The 24,537-nt window shown below is 42.4% G+C and overlaps 1 protein-coding gene across 1 annotated transcript; it reads right to left on the reverse strand.

Moving 5' to 3' along the window:
• Positions 1-486: 486 nt before the first annotated feature.
• On the reverse strand, positions 487-23,403 carry dhx16 (DEAH (Asp-Glu-Ala-His) box polypeptide 16). The gene is made up of 21 exons (XM_083989149.1): positions 23,133-23,403; positions 21,887-22,089; positions 21,531-21,769; positions 21,043-21,211; positions 20,877-20,933; positions 20,465-20,719; positions 20,110-20,343; positions 18,695-18,886; positions 18,341-18,451; positions 17,968-18,083; positions 17,301-17,511; positions 16,801-16,899; positions 14,195-14,347; positions 13,234-13,374; positions 12,510-12,672; positions 12,296-12,414; positions 10,718-10,785; positions 6,418-6,580; positions 5,419-5,580; positions 1,596-1,769; positions 487-1,309 (listed from the first exon to the last, which is right to left on the reverse strand). Exons 2-21 carry the CDS (start codon positions 22,082-22,084, stop codon positions 1,181-1,183), a joined length of 3,153 nt encoding a protein of 1,050 aa, XP_083845275.1. The 5' UTR covers positions 22,085-22,089; positions 23,133-23,403; the 3' UTR covers positions 487-1,180.
• Between the last annotated feature and the right edge of the window lie 1,134 nt (positions 23,404-24,537).

Here is a 24,537-nt window from a genome sequence, read left to right on the forward strand (position 1 = left end):
CAAACAGTGCTTCCTGAAACAGAGTGATGCGTCACTCTTTATCTAGCAAAAACATGTTGCTCTGCGAGGGCCCCTGAAGAGACTTCCAAATCACTATGGTTATGAAAGAGAAGAACTTGTTTGGTGTTGGCTTTTGGAGGTTGAAAATTAACTACTACTACAAAGGTGTGTTAAAATGCTACATCAGGAGTGATTTTGTAAAATATTTCCAAACTCACACTCAAATCCTTTGTAGTATAGTGCGACACAATCAGCACGAGAATAAGCTCATAAAGCCATTCAAATAGGACGTCTATATATAACTTGGTGGAAGGTGAAGTTCCTGGTGAGATTAAACCCAGGAGAATGGCCTAAACTTAATATTGAAATTGGCAAATACCAAAGTGGTGAGTGAGTGAGTGTTGAGCTGCACTTAAGAAAATGATACACTGCTTCTCTTCAGCAAGTTAGTCAGGTTGAAAACATGTGGTTGTAAAATTTTATTGCTCTAGAAAAAATGAAAATAAACAAGATTAAGGAGGTCACACGTGAGTCGAACTCATCATTTGGATATTAGTCACTTCAGCCCGGCGGAGGCGTCTCAGTAGTAAAGTTTACACATTAGCGGTGTGCTACTTTTACAAACGCTGAGTTCGACAAAGCCCATTCATTTAGGGCGAGTAGACAAACACTGAAGAACAAACCAAGTGTCACATTTATTGATGAGCTGAAAAAAAAAAGCTGAGTTTGTGCTGCTGCAGGAAACAGATCTGAGTGGCCTGCAGTGTGTGTGTGTGTGTGTGTGTGTTGTGGCCCCGATGACGCAGCTGGTTTATGATTAAACAAATGAGCAGGTCTGTGACCCACTTCCCTCTGGGTCCAGCACTGAGCTCCATGTGCCTGTGGCTCTGCAGACACATTTTGGTCCACGTTTACGTTACGCTGAACGCAGCACTGTCGAAAAATGCCGTATCATGCTACGGCACGATAATGTTCAGTCCACAAACATGAAGCTGTTTATGTACTCAACTGGTGCCACACACACAAATACATCTCCACACTTTCCCACTTTATTCCGATACAAATTCCACGTGTTCAAAGTCATTTCTTCTGCTTCCACCCTGCCTGAGAGAGAAAGGGAGGGAGTGTGCCCCTGCAGTTTTTCTTTTTGTCTCTGTCCCATGAGCCTCTGGTCTTCTCGTCAACCCAGCTCCTCTTTGGTTTTGCCCTGCTTGCGGGGCATCTTCTTGCTGCTGCTGTCCTCCAGCTCTTTGCTTTTGTAGTAGTGAGGAGCGACTTCCAGCAGCCAGCCGCTGTCGATCTCAATCACCTGCATGGACGGGGAAGACGGAAAACACAATGTGACACCCATACGGGAAGGAATACGGTTAAATATTGTACAGGAATCTGCGTCACACTTCCTCATTAATGTGCTGTCTCATGCCCACACACAGTTACACTGCTAAAGCCTTCACACTGGACACAATGGGAGGTGTGTGTTTAATGATTTTCTTCCAGATGATGAACGAGCCTCTGATAAACTAGACTCCGGCTGCCTCCTCCTGACGCTGCAGATACACCAGAGTCTAATGACACGGCAGTCTGAGCAGGCCCACCTGTCTCATGAACTCCTTGGTGGTGAAGACCAGCTCGTGGTAGATGAGCCAGCGGGGCTGCTCCTCGAACAGGGAGCTGTTGGGGTGGACGTAGACCGTCTGCTGGTGCTTCACCGTCTTGTAGCCGCCTTTGCTCAGTCGCGCCGTGTGGTAGAAATATCCTGCAGTCACCGCCTGGGCAGGACACAGAGACATAGGGGTTTATAAACACCTGATGCATCACCATGCAGGGTAGACATCTAATCAATGTGACCACAGTAGACAAAACAAAAAAAGGAAGATGGGGAATGTACATAACAAACATCACATTGTAAATTGTGATCTCTGCAGAGGTCACAGGTGATGGGGTGAATATACAGTTGTGCTCCAAAGTTTACAAACCCTGGCAGGATTTGTGAAATACTGGCTACATTTCAGAAAATATAATTGATAATGTAACAAAACTTTTTTAACGCAGAGTTAGTGGCTGGGCGAAGCCATTTATTATCACACAACTGTGTTTGATCTTTTTGAATCCTAATGATAAATGCAACCACCAAAATGGCCCTGATCGAAAGTTTACATACCCTCTAAGTTTTACCCTGACAATAAACACATTGACACAGGCAGGTTTAAATGGCTACTCAGGGGAACTGTCCACGCCTGTAACTTGATTGCTTGTAATTAGTGTCTGTGTATAAAAAGTCAATGAGATTCTGGGCTCTTGACAAACACCTGCACATTTCATCCATTGCTGCACTGGATTCTGAGCCATGGGGAAAGCAAAATAACTGTCTAAAGTCCTGAGAGAGAAGGTTGTTCAACTTTATACAACAGAAAAAGGATAGAAAAAGATATCCAAAGACTTCAGAAAGCCAATCAGCAGTGTTCAAGCCCTCATAAAAGTGGAAATTGAGGGGTTCTGTTGATACCAAGCCGGTCAGACTCTCTGATGATCTTTTCTTTCTTTCTTTTTTAAATGATTGTGTTATTTTGGGATGTCTCAACAGTTTAATTTGAATCCCATTAAAAATAAGAGAAATCTGTTTTGCCTGATCACTAATGTTTTCCTTAAAGAATGGTACACAGTTACAAAATCTTCCAGGGTATGTAAACTTTTGAGCACAACTGTATTTGGCTGTGTTTTTGTGACATGTTTTCATGGAAAAAATGAAAGCTTCATCAATAAAATGAATGCAAATTAGCTCCATTTCTCTTCCTGAGCCTAAAAAATGATCATCATCTTCACAGTCACTGATACAAACACAACTCCAGCTGCTCAATATCTGATCCTGAACCAATTTCAACTCAACGCATCCAGCTGACGATCATAAAACTGACAGTTTGGCTTCTTCTTTTCACTCTGGGCTGTTCCTGTTTAAACCCGACACTGCGACGCACTGCCTTGTGTAAGTGTTATGAATGTGTGAATTTAAACAATCGCTATCGAGAACTGGGCTGAGTCTGAGACTGATCCTGACACCTCTCTGTCATGAACTAGAATGATGGTCTAAACTCTGCTCTGCTGGTTTTCCCTGATGCTTCACATGTTCAGTACTGCGTCATGCAAACGAATACCAGCCAGCAAAGGTTAAAAAAACATGTATTCATGTGAGGCGTAGGCAGAGAGCCGAGTGTTCAACAGAGAACAGCCTTCCACAGTCAGAAACATTTTGAGTGAAATATTTCCAACTCAATACAACATTTACAATTTTTGATAAAAGTAAAATGTGCTACAAGTAGGCCTTTAATTTAAATATTTAATTGTAACTAATTGCATGAGTGCCTTAGTTTATCATGATTAATCACAATTTGATTGCACATTTTTAATTTGTTGTTTTGCTTTAGGAATGTAAGTTTATTTTACACTGACCAAAAACAGAGTACAGAAGGCCTGACTGCATTTGGCATACAAAATAACATTCTCAGATAATGACATGACAGCTCCATCTGGGTGGTAAACAGAGATTCATTATTATTGTGTTAACTTCTGACACAGTGCTAATAGCTCCCAGACATTTGAACAACACTAGGAGTGGACCAACACCACAGACCAGTCTGAAATATCTCTGTGAGAGTGGCTCCGGGTGCCGCTGTGCTGGGTGTGTTCACAAAAGCTTCAGTGTGTCGCTCGACTGATAATATCTTTCGCACACCAGCCATGTGGTGGATCAACTAAAAATATGCACTTTTCCGTCATTTCGTCTGAAAAAATCCTGAATGTGTTCTAACGACTAATTTGGTTGGTTTATGTCCATGTTAGTGTTCATGGTTACAGTAAACACAGAGATGTCAGCGTTTGTATTGTTGTTCCAGCCCAGTTCAGATCAGAGCTGGGTGCAGGGAGTCGACTGTTTACTAAAATTAAGGCTTTCTGTTATGCGGAAGTGAAAGTTGGAAAAAAAAACAACAGATGCTACCTGCCTTAGACAGGCCTCTAAAGCCACTTTTTATTTATTCATGTATTTTAAGTTTATTTCATTCATCGACCGAACCAAACAATTAACATAAAATCTCAAATGAAAATGTGCAGAAAGAAGAATAATCTCATATACTGTAATCTGTCCCTAGAGATTATTTAACAAAGCAAATAATTAAAATTAAATTTGATCTATGCTGTCACAACAAAACAGAACAGAACAAAACTTATTTAAACACATTTCATTGTTATATGCAGGCTTTCTAAGAATATTCATTAGTTTTAGTATTAGTTTTATTTATTTTACTGTATTGCAACTTTATAGAGCATGAAACAGAAATATAAGTGACAACACCTCTGCTTTTAAGATGCTTAAATGATATTAAGTGTAAATAGTTTGATTACTAAGTGAATCAATAGTGTGATATATCCGTCCCGTACACTACTTTTCTTATGGCTCAGTACCGTATACACCTGTACAGCCCACACCTGGCCTGAGTCTGGCCCAAATGCAGCATGACGGTGAGACACTACTCCCACATCTGGACCAGTTCTGACAGCTGCCGGCCCAGATGTGCAAGTATCCGACCAGACTCGAGCCGAGGACCCAGGGATACGTCAAGGAAAGTTATATAAAAGATTAAAAAGGTGTAACCCAGTTATCAAAACAACGCCCACGCTTATCTCAGGTGGTTTAGGTGTGTGTTGACTGCACACATCGGCGCTGATGGGAGACAGAGATTATTACAGCCTCTGTTCAGTGATTAATTTACAGCTCTTTAAAATTTTTGTAGATATTTTAAATTTTCAGACCAATGAACCCTCTCTAGTGTAGAATCAGACCTTTAAAAAGATGACCTTTAAAGACCTTTAAAAGACGGACTTCCCAAAAAAACAAAGGACACAGTGTGCCATGTTGACAGCAGCTTGTCGAAGCTAAATTAAACAAGTTTCCACCTGAAGGCGTTCAGCGTATTATTAGACTTGTTTCAAGTTTCACACACTAATCATTCGTCTTGAGTTATTTACCTTGAACCGGCGTTTAGCCTGGAGTTGAGTTCATGGTTCAAAGAAGCAAATACCAAATTCAAGTACAGTTCTCTTTTTAACCTCATCTTTACAGTTCTCTATGTAAGAGATTTAGCATTTCAGTGCTTTTATTTCTCCATCTCGCTGTTGCTGTGGTTGCCAGGACGCCCAGCGTTGCCTCACTTTGACAGTTACAGCGAATCTGAAACAAACCTGCGAGTTTGTCCAAACAATGGCTCACTAGTCACTACAGTGGTGTGAAATGAGATCTTTATTGAGCTTTATTTAGGAGGAATTCTTCTTTTATTTCTTTTACTGACTTTTCTGGTTCATCTGTGATGCATCATTCTGTGATCTTGTGTGACCACATTGAGAGTTCCCTCTAGTAGCACTAACCTTGCGAATGGGCGTATTGTCCCCATCGGAGCTGACCACCTCCACCTCAATGCGCTCCATCAGTCCCTCCAGCTGGTCCCTGACGTCCCGGGCTCTTCTCATGGAGCGAAACTGGATGAAGTTCTCATAGCACCACTGTGTGGAGAAGCCGCTCTCCACCCACTGAGGGAGAAACACATTGTAGATGCAACTAGCACAGAACCTGGATACAAAGTGGGAATTGGAAAATCCAGTCTATAGCTGTAAATCAGTGATTCCTAAATTCGGGGCGGGGGTTGAATTCTATAAGACGTAGAGTGATGAATCTGAGGATTTGGAAAACCAATAACAGGAGAGGAAAGTAGAGGAAAACACCCTTTTGTACCCAAATTCTGCATTTTCTTAGTTTCTCCTCTTTCTAATTTTCTGCAGAGATTCATCCAAAGTCAGTTCGACTTTTGTGGAATATCTTTTCAGCATCTTCAGATTTACATTTTTCATTTAACCAAACATTTTGTTTATGCCTGCATGCAAAACTGTTGCCCATCAAATGAACACATGCTGACATTTTCACTGTACAACTACAAAAACAAGGGGAAAACAGCTTTGGGTTGATGATCACAGATGGTGTACTTACTCAGCCTGTAACAAAGCTGATACAGCTTTGTTTGTAATCGCTTATTCAATATTTTTCAAGTAACCAATCCATCAAAGAATTGGGGCAATAAGCTTCATGTTATGAACTCCTGCTCTTACACCTGTTTCACTGTGCATACAGGAAATATTTGCATAACAGGTTACAGAAAACCTCAAAGTTTGGTGGCTTCCCATTTTTTATGCAAAAGGGTTTGACACATATAATGCACACTGGCACAGTTAATAACAGAGCAAAGCCTGTTTACCATGACCCAGAGGGAAATCAACACCCCTGGTTGATATCAGCTTCATACCGACAGGGTTTTGTGCAGCGGATCACAGAGCTACAGGTGTTTTTGAACGCTGTTATCCAGCTGTTTGTACCTGCGTGTAGACGTTGAGCAGCACCAGGTGGTCTCCTCCCGGCACCACGAAGTTCATCCTGGCGTTGTCGGCGTGCACCACCTTGTCTTTGGGCCGGTAGAAAATGGAGTTGTTGACCGACAACATGGCTGCTATTGTCAACACTTCCTCTGAACACTTGTACCTGGTGAGAGGCAAAGAGAAGATGAAATGAAACAGTGAAACAGAAAGCAACAACATATCTCCCCATTTCAACTCCCATACATTTATGGCTGGTTTTAAAACCCTTTTTCTTTTTTTTTAGCATTTTCAGACAATGTGAAGCATCCCCATCCTATCACTCACTTCTTTTACTGACAAAGGTGAAGGAAAATAATTTGTATCTTCTACTTCTTGGCTTACACACACACTTACATGCTTCTTCCAAAACTGACCCGTTTCATTAGGAAAACCATTATTATTGACTTGTTTCATTAAATATTCACGCAGCTTTGGTTTACTCCTACTTTTCCTTCATCCCAGCAGATCACTGTCTCTGCTAGAGAAACAATATCTGCCTTCCCCTGCTTGAGGAATTGTTCACTTTTGCAACATAGATTAAACCAGTGTCTTATCAAGGTCCTGTGTTGTTATTTATCCCAATTACATTTTCCTCTCACTTGTCTGAAGTCTTCCTATCATATGACATTTTCCATAACCCTGCAATACAAGTATTCCACCAAACCTTGCAGGTCTCTTACCATGTATTTCCTGTTGTTGCTCAAGCTAACTGCTGGAGTAAGGTCTGTAACGCCGCATTATGTAATAATGACGCATTATGTAATAATGTAATAAATCTTCACGTCATTATGTAATAACGCCGCATTTTGTAATAATCTGCCGCATTTTGTAATAAAAATCTTGAACGCAATATGTAATAAACTTTGCCGCATTTTGTAATAAGTTGTTACATTTTGCATCACTTATTACATATTGCGGGTGTTACACTTTTTTATGAAAAAAATGTAATAATTTGGTGCATTATGTAATAAACCACCAAAATGGATGTCTTAATTAGAAAAAAACATTAACAATAATACACGCTGCTCCTCCTCCCCGCTGAGCAGAGCGGTCTCCTCCGACAGCGGGTCCCACGGGGATGGTAACCGCTCCGCGTCTCTCCCTCCCCCCTTGCCCACCGACAATAATACGCCCGGGTCATGTTCGTCTGTGGAGGGATGACATGGACCACGGTCCGACTGGAGCTCCAGGCCGGGTCCAGCTCTGCTCCAGCAGCGGCAGGGGCGGCTGGGATCACCGCCCCCGGAGCCGCAGCTGGGGCGAGCTGGGGGGAACATAGGACCTTCTTTTTAAATAAGGGTCCTATGTTCCCCGCTGTTGCTGGTTGACACACACGCACGTTTTAAGACATGCGTACAGATGTGATACAGTCAGTGGAAGCTTAAATAAACACAAAGTCTCCCCCCCGTGTGCAGGTGTGTGTGTGTGTGTGTGTGTGTGTTGGCGCGTGGTGAGGGCGAGTGAGGGAGAGAGACGCCGAGGTGACCACGCCAATCCTCTCCCTCGTCCCGCTTGGCTGCAGACGGACCCGGCCGTGCTGCGTCCAGACGGGCCTTTACAGGGTAACAACACACCATAAATAATCCACTATGATGCTTTGGAATCGCCCCCACACCAGCCGTCCAAACGCCGACTGCCACGGTCCCATTAATGCACCTGTGCGCATTACGCACACAACTTACGGCAAAAAAAACAAAACATTCATTCATTCATTCATTACAGGTCCGCACATCCCCGTGCGCAAACGCCAAGGATAATTGATCATGAAAAAAACCTGGGGAGCAAAGCTGCAAATCAACGAGCCCATAGCTCCAACAGACTATAGGCAAAACCCAGTGGATCACTACAAGTTGTTGCAACTTTGGGGAATTTCCTCCGGATAAAAAAGGCTTACAAACAGGGACCAGGACAGCTTTATAATATGCACAAAGATCCAAAGGAAACGAAAGGTAAAGAAAAAACAAACAAACAAACAAAAAAAGCAACAGCACGAAGTAGTTAAAATGTGTGTTTTACGCATGCCTCTGTGCGTCTGCCTGTTCAGCTCCACCTACACGTAAAATGACATTTGGCTCAGCCAAGATGTCCGTTGTCTATGCTCACAACCATTACAACAAACGAAATTATTCCAAGCAAATCATTTGGTGATTTGAAAGCCTAACAAATTGACATTTTCATTCTTTAAGATGAAGAAACTTTGTCTTGAGCAAAACTTCTTTCCTGCCACTTCTTTCTGTCATTTTACTGCACGTTTGTTACCAGTTTCCATCATATTTGTATCACAATAAATCCTGATAAAATGTTTATTATAGCAGCAAAAGGAAATGTGCAATAGTAAATCATATGCATTAGGTTCTCAAATCAGCTGTTAATCTGCAGGGAGGGCAGGAGTCATAAACTGAAAAACAAATGTGTAGACGAACAGGAGAGCTGGTAGGAAGAAAGAAAAGAAAGAGTCAGAGCGCAGCGCATCCTGTGGATAAAGATGCATCCGCCGCGATCTCCGTCTCTCTCTCTCTCTCAGTGACGCGCTGTCATTCATTTCAGCACCGAGACAGCGGACAGCGTGACTTGGTCACAGTTCAGCACTAGACAAAAGATATCAGTAGTTCACTCTGTGGCAAATACATCCATGGCACTGTCCATAAGGCAGAAAGAGAACTCAACACTGTCTTCTCCACAAGTAGAAAAATATAATAATAAAATAATAATATAACGCATTTTATAATGGGCTGGGTTGAGGGTGAGGAAGACAGAGTCCTGTCTGTCTGTGTGTGCCTGTAGGTGTGTGAGTGGGGAGGAGCAGAAGAAGTGAGAGCTGTCAGATAAGTTTGTGTTATGTTGTAGTTACGTCGGTTGGGACGCTACTGCGGAGCGGAGCCAATTTCATTTCTGTGCCGATTGTGCCAGTTGCGCCAGAGCGCGCACCTCTGTGCCAGGCTCGCGCTCTGCGGCGATTTGTGTTTATTCATTTTAACAGAGATGCTGACCGATTGAGTCCAGTAAAAAGTATGAGAGAGAGAGAGAGAGAGAGAGAGAGAGAGAGAGAGAGAGAGAGAGAGAGAGAGAGAGAGAGAGAGAGAGAGAGAGAGAGAGAGAGAGAGAGAGATTCTCCGCGTCCGTCAACCGGCAACGGTGGGGAACATAGGACCCTTTATTTAAAAAAGGGTCCTATGTTTCCCGGGTCTTTGGGTGAACAGTGGGGAACATAGGACCTTTTTTTAAAAAAAGGGTCCTATGTTCCCCGGTTCCATACAAAGCGGGGAACATAGGACCCGGGGAACATAGGGATGATCCCAGTTTGGGGGTCCTCATGTGTGCATGTGTAGGTGAGTGAGTGAGTGAGGTGGAGCAGAGGAAGAAGTGAGAGCTGTCTGATAAAGTTTGTGTTATGCTGTTGTATAGTTACGTTGGGTCGGACGCTACAATATCAATAAAAACATGTGCTTAACATAAGACGTCGGACGCGAAATAGCCGCGGAGCGGAGCCAGTTTCCTTTAACAGATGCGCCAGAGCGCGCACCTCTGTGCCAGGCTCGTGCTCTGCAGCGATTTGTTTATTCATCTTAACAGAGCGCGAGCGAGATTTAACACACACATTCACACAGGCGACACACACATACGGGCTACACATGATACACATACCCACACACACACACATCTGAGGGGCCGAGGCGCCTGCCGAGCGGCACGGAGAAAAGCGCATCTGGTGGCGTGCCCCTCAGGGAGCACCCAGGTTGAGCACCCTGGGTGCTGGTCAGTGGGATAGATAGATAGATAGTTAGATTTGACCGTCTTACTAGAAATTAATTCATATGATTCATGCATGCTGGTATGCTTAAAGTCAATGTTATTCTGATGGTCCTAATGTCTTTTTTTTCTAATTAAGACATCCATTTTGGTGGTTTATTACATAATGCACCAAATTATTACATTTTTTTCATAAAAAAGTGTAACACCCGCAATATGTAATAAGTGATGTAAAATGTAACAACTTATTACAAAATGCGGCAAAGTTTATTACATATTGCGTTCAAGATTTTTATTACAAAATGCGGCAGATTATTACAAAATGCGGCGTTATTACATAATGACGTGAAGATTTATTACATTATTACATAATGCGTCATTATTACATAATGCGGCGTTACAAGGTCCATGACCCTTAACCTCAGTTTCCTACAGCTTCCTACAGTATTTTCTTAAATGGACATAGAGTGGAGGTTTATGTGAATATGTGTGTATGTGAGTGGAGACTTACTGCTCAGAGGCCAGGATCATCTTACTCAGCATGGGGTCCACAGGTAACTCAGCCATCCTGCGTCCCATCTGAAACACAAGAGCAAACTTTTATTTATTTACTGACATTAATAAACAACCCGTGTCCTGAACACACAAGTCGTCCTCTGAACAATGGTGTGTGATGGAGATGTATTTTATCTACCAATCAAAAATCAATACTGAACTACAACCTGTCAATAGATACCGGTCACACAGTCGACCAAACATCCTCATTGACAACCACTGATTGACGAGACAGTGATGGTCATTAAAGCCCTGAGCTGTCGACAGCAGAGTGAACTCTCCTTTGCAGCTTGAGGTATGTGCAGCATGTGAAGCACACACACACACGCACACACACAGTGATGATGAACACTGATTACACAGGTACAACAACAAAGCAAGTTACCACCATTTAGGAATGTAAAGGAAGTTTCACCTGTCTCTTGGGCTGGAGTATGAACAGTTTATCCATTACTTATTGTGCATTTGTGACAAAATGGCAGCGCCACAGATTTGTGGGACAGAATTACTAAATCTGTGGGTTGAAACTGGAAAATAACTTGCATCCTAACATGCACTCTATAAAGTCATACAATAATAATAATAATACTTTAAGAATTACTTTTCATAACAAGGAGCTTTACAAGAAGTATGAAACCAGTTAAAAAAGAATCCATAGTGCAAAACATCAGGAAAGCAACAAACAATGATCAGGGATTGAACCATTAAAATTGTTTCTTCAACATTACCAAAGCAGAAAAGAAGGCAATAGTGGAGTACAAAAAGAGTCTAGTATTAAGGTACTCTTTGGAAGTTATCAAGCTTTTTAAAGACTTTTGTCATTTAAACTTTCAATCCACTGGGTGAAGAATTTTTCTTCAGCTCTACACTCCTGTTTCATCAGCTCATATGTTAAATTTTGACTCAATGTTTAAAAGGAAGAGTTAAAAATAACAACAATTCTCTCTGCTCCATTTCCTGCCAAACCTTCACAAACAAACAAAACCTGTTTTGCAAATGTCCTATAATTCACAAACAAACCTGCCGTAGTGTGCAAACACAAATTGAACCTATATCTCAAAACAAACAAGTGAATACAGTAAAGCAGTGGTTCTCAAACCATTTTTTTTTTTCGGTCATTTCGATTTCCCACCTTGGACAAGGGAGAATTTTTTTTTTGGGGGGGGGATTAGGTCACGTCATAATTCCATAATAATAATAAACGAGGGTGAGTATACAGTATATGGAGCTCAGTGTTTATGATCAACATATGACTGTTTACGAATTCAACATATTGTTTGTCGAACATAAAGCTTGTGAAGTGTCTGAGAAAAACTTTCCCATCTGTCCGTCTGTCTGGGGCTGCTGACAGCTGACAGTGACAGTTTCCCCGTCACTCCATCCAATCCTCCCTGCACAGGCCAAAGGAAGCTTCAGATTCAGGAGATGACGCTGAGCTTTTTCACTTTGCTGTCACTTGTCATGTTTTTATAAATATAGTATATGGATGAGGTCCGACTAGAAGTTGAGGTGAATGCAGGCTTGAGGTTCGTACCTTGGTGAGCTCCCCCATGTGGTTGAGAGCTCCCAGAGCGTAGAGCTGCTCCAGCGCCAGGACCAGCGTCTCGTGGGGAGGCGGGTCCATGAAGTCAAAGTGAATGAGGTCGTTGATGCCTGTGAGCGACAGAGAGGAGCTTATTGCACAGTAACAACAACAACTGCTGTTGTGCTTCAACTTAAAGAGTAAGCACGGGACACGACTCCCTCACCCAGACTCTTCAGCAGCAGCACCACGTTGCCCAGGTTGGTCCTCTGAATCTCAGGCACCGTCGACTCCTCCATCTCGTGTTTGAAGGCCCAGGCCGTGTAGAGCCTGAAACATTTCCCAGCGGCCACTCTGCCTGCGCGACCTGCTCTCTGGTTGGCTGAGGCCTGAGGGCGAGAAGAGGAACACACATCGAGAGCCGGTGAAGCGTTTGGAAACAAAAACAGAATTACACCCACTTAGTTAAACAATAACATATGCTGCATCGACGGCTCGCTGAAAAAACACTGACTGCTCTTTATGTAGCAGCTCTAATCACATAGATTTGCTGCTCTGGGATTGGCTAGGGCTGCTTTCATTGTCAGTTATAATACACTATTGGGTGAGAAATAAGACGGTTAAATGATCATTAGCAGTTAAGTGGATCATCTCACTAATACATCATGTGGATGTGTTTCTCTGGTGTAAAGATATTAAGTGGATTGGTCTGAACTGATCAGGGCTCTGCTGTTAATTTTGTATATTTATTACAGGCAGAAACAGCAAGAGGAACTTTCAGGACAAGCAGCATAGGGTGAGGACAGTATCAGAGCTTGTAGCCCGGACCTGAGTTGTGGCGTTTTGAAAACATGTGCATTCACTACACTCCTGCTTAATATTACTCATCACTTCTCTTCAGCGTTGACTTACTGCCTGTAAAACATTAAACGAAGGCAGTGAGCAGTTACCCGTGAGCAGGGCGTGACAATGAGCGACTCCATGCCAGTGCGGGCGTTGTAACTCTTCTGCTTGCAGAAACCTGGGTCGATGACGTAGATGATGCCGTCTATGGTGAGGGAGGTTTCTGCTATATTGGTAGCAACCACCACCTTGAATGGGAGGAGAACAAACAGCGGCACAAGGTAGAAGTGAGCATATCGCTGCTCAAACAAAGCTGGACAAAGATTAACTCCAAAAAAGAAAAAAGAAAAAAAAAATGCCCAGGAAATTAAAAAAGGACATGGACTGAATATCAGATCACACATTTAAAACATAATTTTAAAACTAGAAGATTCAGGAAGATATTTGACAGTGGGTAGCACATGGTAACAAATTTCAAACCAATGCAATAGGGCCAGAGATTTAAAGAGGCTAGCTTAACAGCTAGGTGCGTGTAGACTGGGATGGAGAGTTTCCAAAATTTAACAGAATATCTCAGCTAAGAAGGAAGATACATTTAGTGAAGAAATGATTTCCAATCCAGGCTTATAAAACTAAAAGTGAACACATGTAAATGAAATGAAGCTGAAAAGGAGAAACTGGACTAAATGATGCATGAATGAACTTCCTAAGCATGGTTTGTTGTATGTTCTGTGAATAAATATTCATGTGAAAAACTCTTCCTATTATATAACCACTAAGGCTTTATCAACTCTGATTGTACTGCAGCAGCTTCTGTTGGTGAATAACAGTGTGGACATTCAATCTGGGTTAATGTGAGCAGGCTCCTCACACACAGCTGAGACAGAGAGCGGCGAGCACGTCCACTGTCTTCATTTATCCCTCTAAGGAATGAACTTATCACAGTCTATCAACTATTTACTGTCTGCCAGGTGGAAATATTAATCCTCCACTGACCCACTACATCCAGAGCAACTGTAGTAGAAGACAATAAAAGTTTCCCTGTGCAGAAGCAGGACGTGGCCTCACCTTACGGGCTCCTGGCGGGGTGGGGTTGAAGATCTTGGCCTGCATGTCGGACGGCAGGTTGGCGTAGATGGGGAGGACCAGCAGCTCGGCGATCTTAGACCCCAGCCGCCTGCATCTCTCCTGGAGCAGCTCGCAACACGCTTCGATTTCCTCCTGCCAGACGCACACGGACAGAGAGGCTTAAGAGTCAGACAGCACACGAGGGCACATGATGAGAAAGACCCCGTGTGAAATATCCTTAACTCTTTCACTGCCAAAGACGAGTTATCTCGTCTTAGGGAATCCAAGCGTAGTCTGCCAAAGACGAGATAACTTGTCTTAGCGTTTTTTTAATTGCAACGCCATGCTGAATGTCTTGCCCTACTCCTCATGTGAAGATCAGACTTGTATCATCAAAATAAAGTGCAGAAAAACACATTTGGATTGAGAGATATAAAAAATATAGCGTATTTATCCCCCCTCACGGAGCGGGGCGGGTGTCTGACTGCAGCGGCGCCGCTCCGTGACACTCTGGCCGCCGGTGAGAGCTTAGGGGGCGGCGGCGGGGCTCATGGCGGCTCGGCAGCTCGTTGAAGCTCCGTGCAGCTCCGTGATACAAAGCACAAATGTTAGTAACAACAACCCCGTTGATTGCTCGTCGTTAGTCGTTAGCGTTTGGAAAGTCGCCAGATTTTGCGAGAAATCACACAGATAGCAGCTTGAAAATCCCGCGACTAGTTTGTCTGAGGAGTGGACGTGAACGTGAAGAGAGCTAAAGGTGGTGGGAGTGTCTGTTGTGAGCGTACAGAGACTGTCTGTGGTTGTGAGTTCAGGGGGCACGTCAGCCAGAGCTGTAGGCTGTGTGTGTGTAGATGTGTGTGTGAGACAGAGAGAGTGAGTGAGACCGCTGCCTGCTGACCAGAGGAAGCTGGATCTGATCTAAAGCGCTGTGTTTCGGCTACAAAAACCTGTCGAACTGATCCGAACACACACACACACACGCAAGCACACACACACACACGCACAATAAAAAAGGAAAGAAAAAGTTGTTACTCAAGAAAAAGAAAAGAAGGAAAAGAGGCTGCAGTAGTGTGTGTCAGTAGCTAAATGTTTTGTCTTTTGTCATCAAAAGTCATTTGTCAGTGTTGATTTTGTTGTTGTTACCAAGAGAACAACTGTACAGATGCTGAGGCGTCACTAAAGCAAAATATAATGGAGCCAATTGTACTGGTTCACCTGAAAATGACGGCCGACACAAAAACCTCTTTTTCTCAATATTTTGGTGCCAAAATGGCATTTTGGGCTAAAGTAACCTATATTCAACCGCCAATTTCAAAAGACTGGAACAAGATAGAAGCAAACTGTTTTTTGCTGGAAAGTAGAGACCCTCATCTTTCCTTTGATGGGTTGAATGTGTATGTAATAAGAGTACATAATATATGGTGGGTCTATGAAAATCAGTCAAAAAGCTGGAAAATGCCTGGCAAGCTGGAGGAAGCAGCTGTGAGAATGGCTGGCAGTCAAAGAGTTAACTAACCACTTGTGGGTGCTTTCACACATTTCCACACCGTTTCACTTCCACAGCAAGGAAATAAACCTTTGCATGTATATGAAGTAAGGGAATTACAAAACTCACTCAATATTTATTTCGGCACTCCTTAACCCTGAACACACCCCTGTGCTGTTTGTGTAATGTGAGCCACTCTGTAAACAGACTTTGTATGTTGATGTATGCGCGTTGCTTTATCTCTATTTTCTTCCCACTGTTCCTGGAGCAGTGTTTGTGTCCACTCTGAGTCACTGGGACTGAGCAGCAGTGAAACGTCTGACACTGAGGCACAGAACACACGAGCTACACGTCTCAGTGCCGAGCCATGAGACCGAGAGCCAAAGAACCAGTGTAGCGACTCCAGTCCACTTGGTGGCAGTAGAGCACCTCTAAACTGATGTGGCTCCACTTGTCGGTTGATAAATGAAAACAATAATCAATAATAACTAATGAAGAAGTTCGCTGGACTTCCTCCTGCTCCTTTTCGAGCATTCTTTGTTTATTCACTTAAATATGGGACTTGTTCGTTAGGACACTATAATGTGTTACTTATTTTATATGACTTTTTTCCCCCCTTTCTTTATCTTTTTTCAATATGTTCGAAATAAAGACTTATGAAATTAAATGAAGTTACATTGCTTATCAGTCATGCAATACAGGTAGAATTTTGCACCATAATGCTGATGGAGGATACGTTAATTTGCTAATCAGACCAGTGGGAGAGTGAGAGAACACACATTGCATTACAATAAACACATGGCCAAAGATGCTGATTATTGATCACTTGTGTTCCTCATGACTTCTTAAAGAAGCACCAAGAGCTGTAAACAAGTCCAATAGATGGACAGGTCACTCACTGACTGGACAGTAAGGCACCATTAGAGTCGACAACACTGTGTTAAAACCACTGAATGAATCAGGTTAAAAGGCAGAAGTATCTGTCTACAACACACTGGATAAGAAAATGTGGGGTGTATAAATACACATTGAAATTGTTCCATCTAAAATGCATAGAGGAAGGACGTCAACTGCACTTTGAAAGACTTATAGAACAGAACATGACAAAGACATGTGATACCTGTCCAGTGAGGAAGACGAGGACGTCTCCAGGAGGCTGAGTGACGTGGATCTGCAGCACCGACACCACACACGCTTCCAGGTAGTCTGCCTCTGGAGCCTGGGCAACACACACACAAACTTTTACACTTTTGAACTCTCGCAAACAAAATTAACATGCTAGTTTTTGGTAATTATTATTCTTCTGTCTTATGTTCACCTGTTTAATGGAGGCCTAGTGAGCCCCAGTAACCACAGTAACCCTTTGTTCAATGTCACAATCCTATGAACTTTGAGTGATTCACCTCAGGACATTTAATTAGAGGTCAATCATTTTCATAGTAATAAAAATTGTCCTTAAATGAGTGAGAAAATAGAATTTGTTTGAGGATTATGTCTTGTTTTTTTAAGTACACAGGGAAAGGCTTTCTCTGATTCTGCCTTTCTTTTTCCATTAATCATTTTATCTTAAAAAAAAAAGAAAAAAGTCCTAAATTATTCAAACAACACCCAAGTTCCTACTTTAGTGTAGAAGATGTCGACTGGGAACCTCCTGCCAGGGATCCTGAAGACGGGAGCGTCGTCGAAAAAGCAGGAGAAGCGCTCGGTGTCCAGAGTGGCGCTGGCGACCAGCACTTTGAGGTCTGGTCTGAACCTGGCGATGTCCTTGATCAGACCAAACAGGATGTCTGTGTGGAGCGTTCGCTCGTGAGCCTCATCGATGATGACCACACTGGACGGAGAGAGAAGCAGAGAGTGAAGGGAAAGCTGAGGACTGGAGCGGTGGCTGAGAAGTCGACCAATGGGAGGAAAGTATTACCTGGTGAGTGAAAGAAACTCCATACAAAATCAAAGTAGAAAATATGCAGAAAACAGTTGTAAAAAAAAAAAAAGAATTCATGTTGATTAATGCTCAAGTGAAAACATTAAAAAAAACCCAGAGGCGACAGCATCGTTATTGTTGTTGCTGTGTCAACCGAAGAGTCAGGTAGTAACAGACTTTTTTATTATTATTTATACTTTTTATCATATCCTGAAAATATTTCACTTAGAAATATGTGTAAAATGCTGCAGACTCCTGATAAATGATTGACGCCCCTTCTGGATCAATAAGATGTTGTAACACACAGATCTGACAGAAATTTTGCTTTTAAATCTTCTGCATCTGCTAAGCGGCCCGCCGCCTCACCTGTAGCTGGCCAGGTCGGGCTCGGTGAGAAACTCTCGGAGCAGCATGCCGTCTGTCATGTACTTGAGCACCGTTCTCTCTGATGTGCAGTCCTCGAAACGAATGCTGTATCCCACCTGGATCAAACAATGACAATAATAAAAAGCTGATTAGAGAGTTTGCCATTCATTTTTAACCATTTTATATGGTTAGGATTTTTTTTTTTTTAAAGCTACAAAAGATGTTTTATATCAGTACGTACAATTGTGTTATGAATAGTATAATGATTATAGTATAAAACAGAATTCATTGAGATATTCTCTACAGATATAAAACCAGAGTTTTAAAAAACAAAGTGAAACACGGGGCCGATGTGACGATGTGTGGAGCTCACCTCGTTCCCCAGCTTGACGCTCATTTCCTGTGCCACTCTGGATGCCACGGACATGGCTGCCACTCTGCGAGGCTGCGTGCATCCGATCTTCATGCCTCCTTTGGAGTATCCCTGACAGAGGAACGTCAGTTTCAATAAGTTAGTCTATTTCCTCTGGGAGAGCCTCAATTTAAAGTTGTCTCATGTTTGTGTAAGAGCAACAATTTGTGGTCTAACAGGGTCTACATGGCTACGTTTTAGTGCGACTCACAGCAGCAAAGATAGAATGTGTTAATTAGTGAGCTGTAGATGGGCTGAATGTTTTCTCAGCGCAGTATGTGGGTGTTCGATGCCGTGTTCAGACTCTGCACTCACGTCTTCCAGGAGGTATTGTGGGATCTGGGTGGTTTTTCCGGAGCCTGTCTCTCCTTCAATGACCAGGATCTGGTGCTGCTGGATGGCAGCCAGCAGGTCTTCTCTGTAGGGGAAGATGGGGAGGCTGCGTCGGACCTCCTGCATGGACTGTTTCTTCTGCTCCGCCTGTGACAGAGACGGAGCCTCCTGATCCTGAACACCACAGGGTTGGAGAAGAGATTGTTTCAGTTTATGTAGATTATAGTAACTGGGAAGTGTTTTTTGTCTTGCTCTGGGACACATCAACAGGACAGAGGAACATACAGACGTTTTCCATGATGGACATAAAAAAAACAAAAAAAAAACTAGAGAACAAGGCTTCCCCTCTGAACCAACTTCATACTTAAAGGAGCTATACGTCATAATTGTATGGCAACTAGTAATCATAAAATCACTCAATATGTCACCAGAGACTTGGGAATCATGTTAATCTGAAATACCGATCTAACTGACAACAATAGTACAGCCAGAATAATCACATTTTTAATTTTTATTTGCAGCTCACAAATCATGCTTATGTTTTTATTTTGTGTTTTTGCCTGTTGCGCCACCCAGCTTGAAAATGAGATGCTACATCTCAAGGGGCTAGCCTTAATAAATTCAAACTCTTTCCACCGCTCTCTCCCAATCACAGAGTCAGTGGCATTTTGGCCTCTGGGTTGCCAGTTACCACTGAGCTGCAGCTACTGTACAAGCAGTGTGGATTATGTCTGATGTTACAAAAATCAAAACACCTCACTATGACTCTCAAAAACATAACATTCACCACGCTATGAGATAATAACGGAATGTTACAAGACAGAGTTGTTTTCCAGGCAAATGCAGAGCCGGTGTCGTGCCGACAAGAGACCGCTTGCTGAAAAATGGCCCTTGACGGGAACATAGCGTGGTCAATGTGCAGGTCACAACTTCTTCACGAGAGTGTTTTGGAGTTGTTGGAGTGTATATTTGATGAGTTTGATGAGGGAAACCAAGAAATCCCATTAGCCTCTGTAGCGTAGCTCTGAGCAGCTCGTGGCTCTGCTCCACCGTTCTAAAAATAGCTTGCACCAACAATTAAAGGTAACGAACCTTCTCCCATTTAACCAAAATGTTGAAATATCCCTTTAACCGGTTAATTTTGTTCAATTACAATATGCTGCAGTGTTTTGAATTTGACTGCAGCTTTGGCCACAGTTTTACATACAGCTCCTCATCACCAGAAAACCTTTGTGTGTCTTTCTTAATGTCTCAAAGATAAATACTGTGTGAGTGCAGAGTAAAAAAACTGTGGATCAACACTAGTCAAAGTGTTCTCACATCTGGAAAAGCAAAAGTAACCTTGAGACACAAAATACAGTATAATGACAGATTAGGAAGAAGCGAGTGAAGCGCACCTTTTCTGTCCGAGTTCCCTTCATGGTCATGGCGGTGCTGACAAAGTCGATCATCTCATCCTCCTCCAGGATCAGCTGGTACTTCTCCTGTTCGTGCCTCAACCCTTGCTCTCGCTCCCTCTTGGCCCCGAAGCTGAGGGAGGCCGTCTTCAACCTCTCCTCCTCCCAGCGGCCTTGCTCTCCTCCCAGCTCCATGGGAGTTTCCTCCAGCTCCAGGTCCTTCTGGGGCACCTCCTGGTCAGCAGGGGTGGAGAGAGGGATGGATGAGGAAAGAACTAAGAATTTAAACTCTGCACCATCTAGTAAGTGATGGTTCATGCATGTCGTGTCAGCATGTAGCATCTCTTGTTCCTACCTTGCTCCTCTTCTCCTCTGGCATGTAGTATCTGTTCTTCCTCTCCTCCTGCTCCCTGGCTCCAGCCTTTTTGTAATCTTTAGCCAGGTCCCGAAGTGTGCGTTTGTATTCCAACTCCTTTCTCTCCCTCTCAGTGAGCTCGTCCGTAGAGAAAAGGTACTCGTCGTCTATGATCTCTGCCTCCAGGTCCTCCAGCTTCTCTGCCTCTCTCTTCTTTAGATAGTCCCGACGAGAGCGTTTCCGCAACTCTGGCAACTGGAGATGGAGAGAGATGGATGGAGGATCAGAGACTTTATTAAGCAGTGAATTCTAACAATTGATTCTTACTTTATTTTATTCCATAGAGCAATTAATTCTGGTTCCCATGAGAAAAACACAGACAGATACTTGTCTCCCAGCTCAGAGCACCTACCATATTGTTCTGACCCTCCTCAGCCATCTTCAGCCTTTTCTGAGCTTCCTCGTAAGCCTGAAAAGAACAAAACAAAATGTTTGATTGTTAACCTGAGAGATGAAGAGGTTTATCTTTTTGGGGGGAGGGGGTGCATGAGTTGTGTTGTAATTGTTTGGTTTCCCACCTTTTTGTCAGTCCTCTCCCCTATGTTGCGGGTCTTGTCTTTGTCTTTCTGCCGCACTCGCTCGGCAAACGCGTCTCTCTCTTCGATGTCCTGCAACCGCTCCCGCTCTTCTTTCTCCCACTCTTCCTCTTCCTCCTCGTCATTCTTTACTGACCGACCTGAATTACCGCTGATATTAAAAGAGATCACATAGGCATTAAACTGCTGCTTCTTCACAAAATCAAAAAAATACTTTTTCAACTAGTTGACATCTCATTGTTTTCAATATAAACCTTTGACTACCCACCCAGCACAAACAGGAGAAAGAAGTAAATGAAACCACAAATATGTGTATGAACAGATGGAGAAACCTGAATAATTTAGATAATAATTCAGCTCTGTTATCCAAAATATCATATCCTGCTCCACAATCAACACTACAAACTTGCATATGCAATCGTATATTGCAAATATGCATAATGAAATCAAGAGAAAAATGTGTGAATTACCGTTTTGGTGCTTCATCCTCACTAGACGAGTCGCTTTCTTTCTTCTGTCGGATGTGCTTCCTCTTGTTTCCTTTGTCCTTGTCCTTGCTTTTCTTTTTCCCTTTCTGTTTCTCCATGACAGCGTCTCCGTCACTGTCGCTGTCCTCCAGTAACGTGTACGTCCGATTCTTCCTGTCCATTTCGATGGCCTCCCTTTCAATTGCTCGGGCTGCTTTCTCAACAACCTGCTTCCGAGGAATCTGCAACACAGAGATGTTGTTAGAGGTTTCGTTCCAGCCAAAACTTGCAACTCGAAGCATTTCAATTTCAGGGAGATATGCTGATATAAAAAAGAACAAACGGTTTTATGACTATACCTTGTCAAAGAGCTCTTCTGCGAAGGCAGTTACACTCTGGTTGATGTCGATTGTGCCCGTCTGCTCGAGTCGAGCAACAAAGTCTTGTGCACTCAGTGCTTTCCGTGCAGTACCAATCATAAACTGTGACACATATCTGTCACTCAACCCGAGGATGTCATGGAGACGGTCGCTGACCCACTGCTCTAGATTGGCCATGGTGTCTGTTGAGGGAGCAGTCGCATCACAAGAACAGGGTTATTCACAATCCAGGTATAGATGTATGGCATGTTGTTACAATCAAACATCCTGAGGTAAGTATGATCTTTGTTCAAATCTGTACTCGGTCCAACAATAACAATGCAGTAATGCAACACATACTGTGATACAGACCTAAAGGCTTGCTGCATAGGGCATAATTACTTGATTAATACATAATCAACATTAGGTCAATTTGGCTTTTGGTTTAAGTTACTTATTAAGGCACTTTTGTGTATTTTGGATACAACAGCTAGTAACAGAGAAATGGTGAGACTCAACTCTTTGGGTTGTATGGTTGAGCTTTTTTTAAATTTTTTTTAGAGAAAATGGTAATATTATAAAATTACTTTAATTGTCAACCAGGTACTGTTTTTACACAATTATTATGATAAACATGAGGTCAGAAATAGCAGCGCACATATTTTATCCATAGGTTCTGATGTATGAACCATTTCAACAACAGAGTAGTAGAAGATATTGTAAACGATGTTAAACAGTTTGTCCAAACACTGTACACTTCAACTCTGAGAGTACTTCACTGTGCCTAACTCTTTCTGAAAGTCAAGCCAGGTGATACCAACATTACTTCCTCCCATCCAGGATTAATCTTCAAGAACCAGACAGATGTCAGTGTGGAGTGAGCTGCTCTGAGCTGTCAGACAAATCGAGTCTGACCAACATGGGTCAAAAACAAAAACACTTTGTTACTAAAACTGTTTCTGATCTATAATTTCAATAATTGCTTTACTATTCCAATTAAAAATGGTTCTTAATTTCAGCCCACCTCAGATTACCTATGCATTTACCCTGTGGTATTAACACGGTAACCATATCAACTGGTTCCGTCCTTCAGAGATGGATCTAAACCGACTGGAAGTGGCGCTGTTTTCACTTGTGCTTCTCAAGTTTGTCGTTACTCCTTCAAATTCAGCGGTGAGACACTTTGCTGGTTTTGCAGTGTACTTCAGATTTAAAACGCTGCAACGCTTTAATTAATTTCACTTACCGCTTTTCAAAACGCGCTAAAACCGTAGTTGTTTTGGTGGAAGTCCCTGGCTGTGAGTTAGCTTACTCGGCTAACTCCAGCTACAAATGAGCTGTCAGTTTGAGTTGCACCTCACAAGTTCCCAGCAATGGCACTTAATCAATAAGAACATCCCTCCGCGGCCATGGAAACCTGTTTATCCGTGACTTTACTCTTCTCCTAAAACAACAACATACAAAATGCAATATGTGTTTTTGTTCACTTCGCTTGACGCATGCTGAAGTTGAAAGCGGAAACACGTCGTGTAAAACTGTCGAAGAAGAGTAGCGCAGCACCGGGGGCTGCAGCGCCCCCCTGCCCCCCGCGGCCACCGGGGGAATGACAGCACGCTTCAGCCCCGACCATTGAATACATTACACATTAGATGAAAAGCTACAAACATTAAAATAAGTGAGAAAAACTCAAAGAAACATGTCAAATATATGAAATGGCCAGTCTCTCCAAAAGCAAAAGAATTACAATTCAAGATTGATAATAATTATTATCCAGCTGCAGAAACACTGAAAAAGAGATTTGGTTTTGAGTTGGAGCCATGTGCTTTCTCTCAGAAACTATTGAACATCTTTTCTACTCCAGTAGTCACACAATTTTGGAAAAATGTGTTTGATTAGTTAAAAAATGAAATAGAAAATGTCACACCCTTTAATAAAGAACACATCCTTTTTTTCAAAGATGATGCCCCCTCAAAAATGTCAAATTTGTTAAATATAGTAGCTATTACTTTTGGGCAAATACCATATACACTGTTGTAAATGGAAAAATAAATCCCCGTCAATAATCTGTTTTAAAAATGAACTAAACAAATATTTTAGTTCCTTAAGTTTACTGGCAGATGGAAATGAAAAAATTAATGGTATGATGGAAATTGCAATACGATGTAATTTGTTTGTGAAGAGTCCCAATAAGTACAATGCCTCCAACTTGTGTTATACCTTTTATTTTATGTATTTATTTATTTTTTCCACACATTTAGAATAGATATTTACTTATTCAGTACTAAGCCTTGTAGATTTAATTTTCTTTTTTTATTGTAAGAAAAGTAATGTCTTCGGAAAAAAAACGAGAGAATGCAACAGTTTCCTGTTTGAGAATGTACGTAACGTACATATGTACATTTTGAACACATAGTTTGAAAGAAAAAAAAACATCACACATTAGATAAGAGCAATTCTTCCTGAATCTGAGGTTTTGCTGTCTCTCCTTGAAGAAGGGAGAAATGGTCAGTGTAGAGATGTGAGAATGATCCTGAATCAGTTTGAAGGATTCATGAAAAGTTTTACTGATGGATCAAAGGATCCTGTCTCGGGGAAAACTGGGGCTGGGATTTTTGTTGCAGATGAGAATCTTAAATTCAGCATTCGTTAGG

Source organism: Trachurus trachurus, assembly GCF_905171665.1.
Source record: "Trachurus trachurus genome assembly, chromosome: 16".
NCBI classification, from domain to species: Eukaryota; Metazoa; Chordata; class Actinopteri; order Carangiformes; family Carangidae; genus Trachurus; species Trachurus trachurus.